This window comes from Lactuca sativa, chromosome 7 (assembly GCF_002870075.4).
Source record: "Lactuca sativa cultivar Salinas chromosome 7, Lsat_Salinas_v11, whole genome shotgun sequence".
NCBI classification, from domain to species: domain Eukaryota; kingdom Viridiplantae; phylum Streptophyta; class Magnoliopsida; order Asterales; family Asteraceae; genus Lactuca; species Lactuca sativa.
The window spans coordinates 145,466,207-145,468,178 of NC_056629.2; the positions used below are offsets into that span (position 1 = coordinate 145,466,207).

At 31.8% G+C, this 1,972-nt stretch overlaps 1 protein-coding gene across 1 annotated transcript; it reads left to right on the forward strand.

Moving 5' to 3' along the window:
* The first annotated feature begins 1,129 nt into the window (after positions 1 to 1,129).
* Positions 1,130 to 1,557, forward strand: LOC111894008 (uncharacterized). The gene is made up of 2 exons (XM_023890075.1): positions 1,130 to 1,285; positions 1,396 to 1,557. Exons 1-2 carry the CDS (start codon positions 1,130 to 1,132, stop codon positions 1,555 to 1,557), a joined length of 318 nt encoding a protein of 105 aa, XP_023745843.1.
* The last annotated feature ends 415 nt before the right edge of the window (positions 1,558 to 1,972 follow it).

A 1,972-nucleotide genomic window follows, 5' to 3' on the forward strand; every position in this document is an offset into this window, starting at 1 on the left:
TTATTTATTTAACACGTATGAGTTTGAAATTAACATAAGTCGAGATGTAAGTTATTAGGCAATCACACTTGTAACATATTTGGAAGAAAAGGGGCTGGACCCAAAATAGAAACTTTTTAGTGTATTTTGCAGTGGTGTTTTCAGTTTTGAAAGACAGTTTCAGTGTTTCAGAAATTGAATCAGAAACCCACCCATTTGCATTGCACGTATTCATTACCACAACCACTTGCCTTCTAACCACCAAACATGCAACACAATTAAACAGAAAAATCATTGTCGATTGATAAAATCTTAAATATATCATTTTTATCTTATGTAAAATGTTGTTAATAGTATATTGTTAATATAAATAAAAACTAAGATGTACTGTTATTATATACAAAGAAATATTGTCAAACAATTAATTACCTAACGTTGTTTTTAAGGAACTCTACGTACATGGTTATATATAAACTCATTACTTAGATTTCCTACATTTATTTTTGTAAGGTTTAAACATAAACTCAACAAAACCTCCTTACACATGTATGAGCTGACCACTCTATTTAGGAGTGGTTCAAACCGATTTGAGTCCCCGAGCAAATTAAAAAAATAAATAAATAAATAAGGCCCTTACAGTGAAAAAATAATAAGTGAGGGCGAGGTTTTTATTTTTGTTTTTCTTTTTAAAAAAATGAAAACCTTGCTATAAATTTTTCCTTAGATGGTTTCTGTAAGAGAAGTGATTCGTACACAACAATTTTTTGTCATACACAACAATTCATGTATTATATGGTTGTACAATACAACATTTTAAAGTATCAATTATTGTGTATGGAGAAAATTTGTTATGTACGGATCAACTCCCTTTTTGTAATAGTATTAATTAGGGCTAATGGCATAGGAACCCTCAAATTTGCACAAAATTGACGGATTTGCCCAAAGTTCAAATTTAGGTCCGTTTTTGCCTTCAACTTGCATTTAATGTGTCGTTTTTGCCAAGTAGCTGGTTTCCCTTTAATCAACCGGTTACCACTTGCTTAGGTGGAAGATACGTGGCATTTATCATTTAAAAAATCATTCACAGACATCCTTGTGTGCAATTGATCCCTTCGATCCCCACAGTTAGTCACAAAGCTACAACGGAAAAATGACAACTTTGTCTTCAAGATCAAACTTCAATGGTGGTACAAGAATGAGGAACAAGAATGTAATAAGATGTGACTATGGTAATGTTTGTGGTGTATCAATCTCACGAACACCTGATAACCCAGGACGAAAATTTTGGGGCTGCCCTAATTATCAGGTAAAAATCTATTTATTTTTGTACTAATTTCTCCCTAAAATTTTTGGGCTGCTCTAACTTCCCAAAGAAGAACGTATGTAATAGAACCCTAATTTTTTTTTTTGTTGTAGATGGAAGGAGGTAACTATGGTTTTTTCAAATGGGCGGATGAAGAACTAGGTCAAAATATGGAGATGTGTCATATAGAGGAGATCAAGCCATTGTTAGAAGTGATCATAGGGTTGTTAGTGGTTATATCGTTGATGCTAGCAATAGTGGTTATTAAGATGTAGTTTTGTTGGTTTTTCCTGTATTAGTAATATATTAAGGGTAATGAAGAATTGTTACATCTTTGTAATGTTTTTTTTTAACGGCTGAATGTTACATGTTTGTAATGTATTAAGGGTATTAATGGTAGTTAATTACTATCTCATGTATATGTTGCCTGAACGGAATTACATTGCATAAAAGGAAGGGCTAATGAATGGAAGTACAATGAAAGTACATTGGTTACATTCACAATGAAAGTAAACTTTGCATGAATGGAATTGCACTAACTTGCATAAAAGGGATTGCACTAATGAAAGTACATTGTTAATGCTTAACATTTACTAGAAAATAAAATTAAAACATCATGGTTACCATAATAGGGGGCATCCATTATAAACCTTAATATAAAGCATACATTACATAAGTTTTACTAGCATG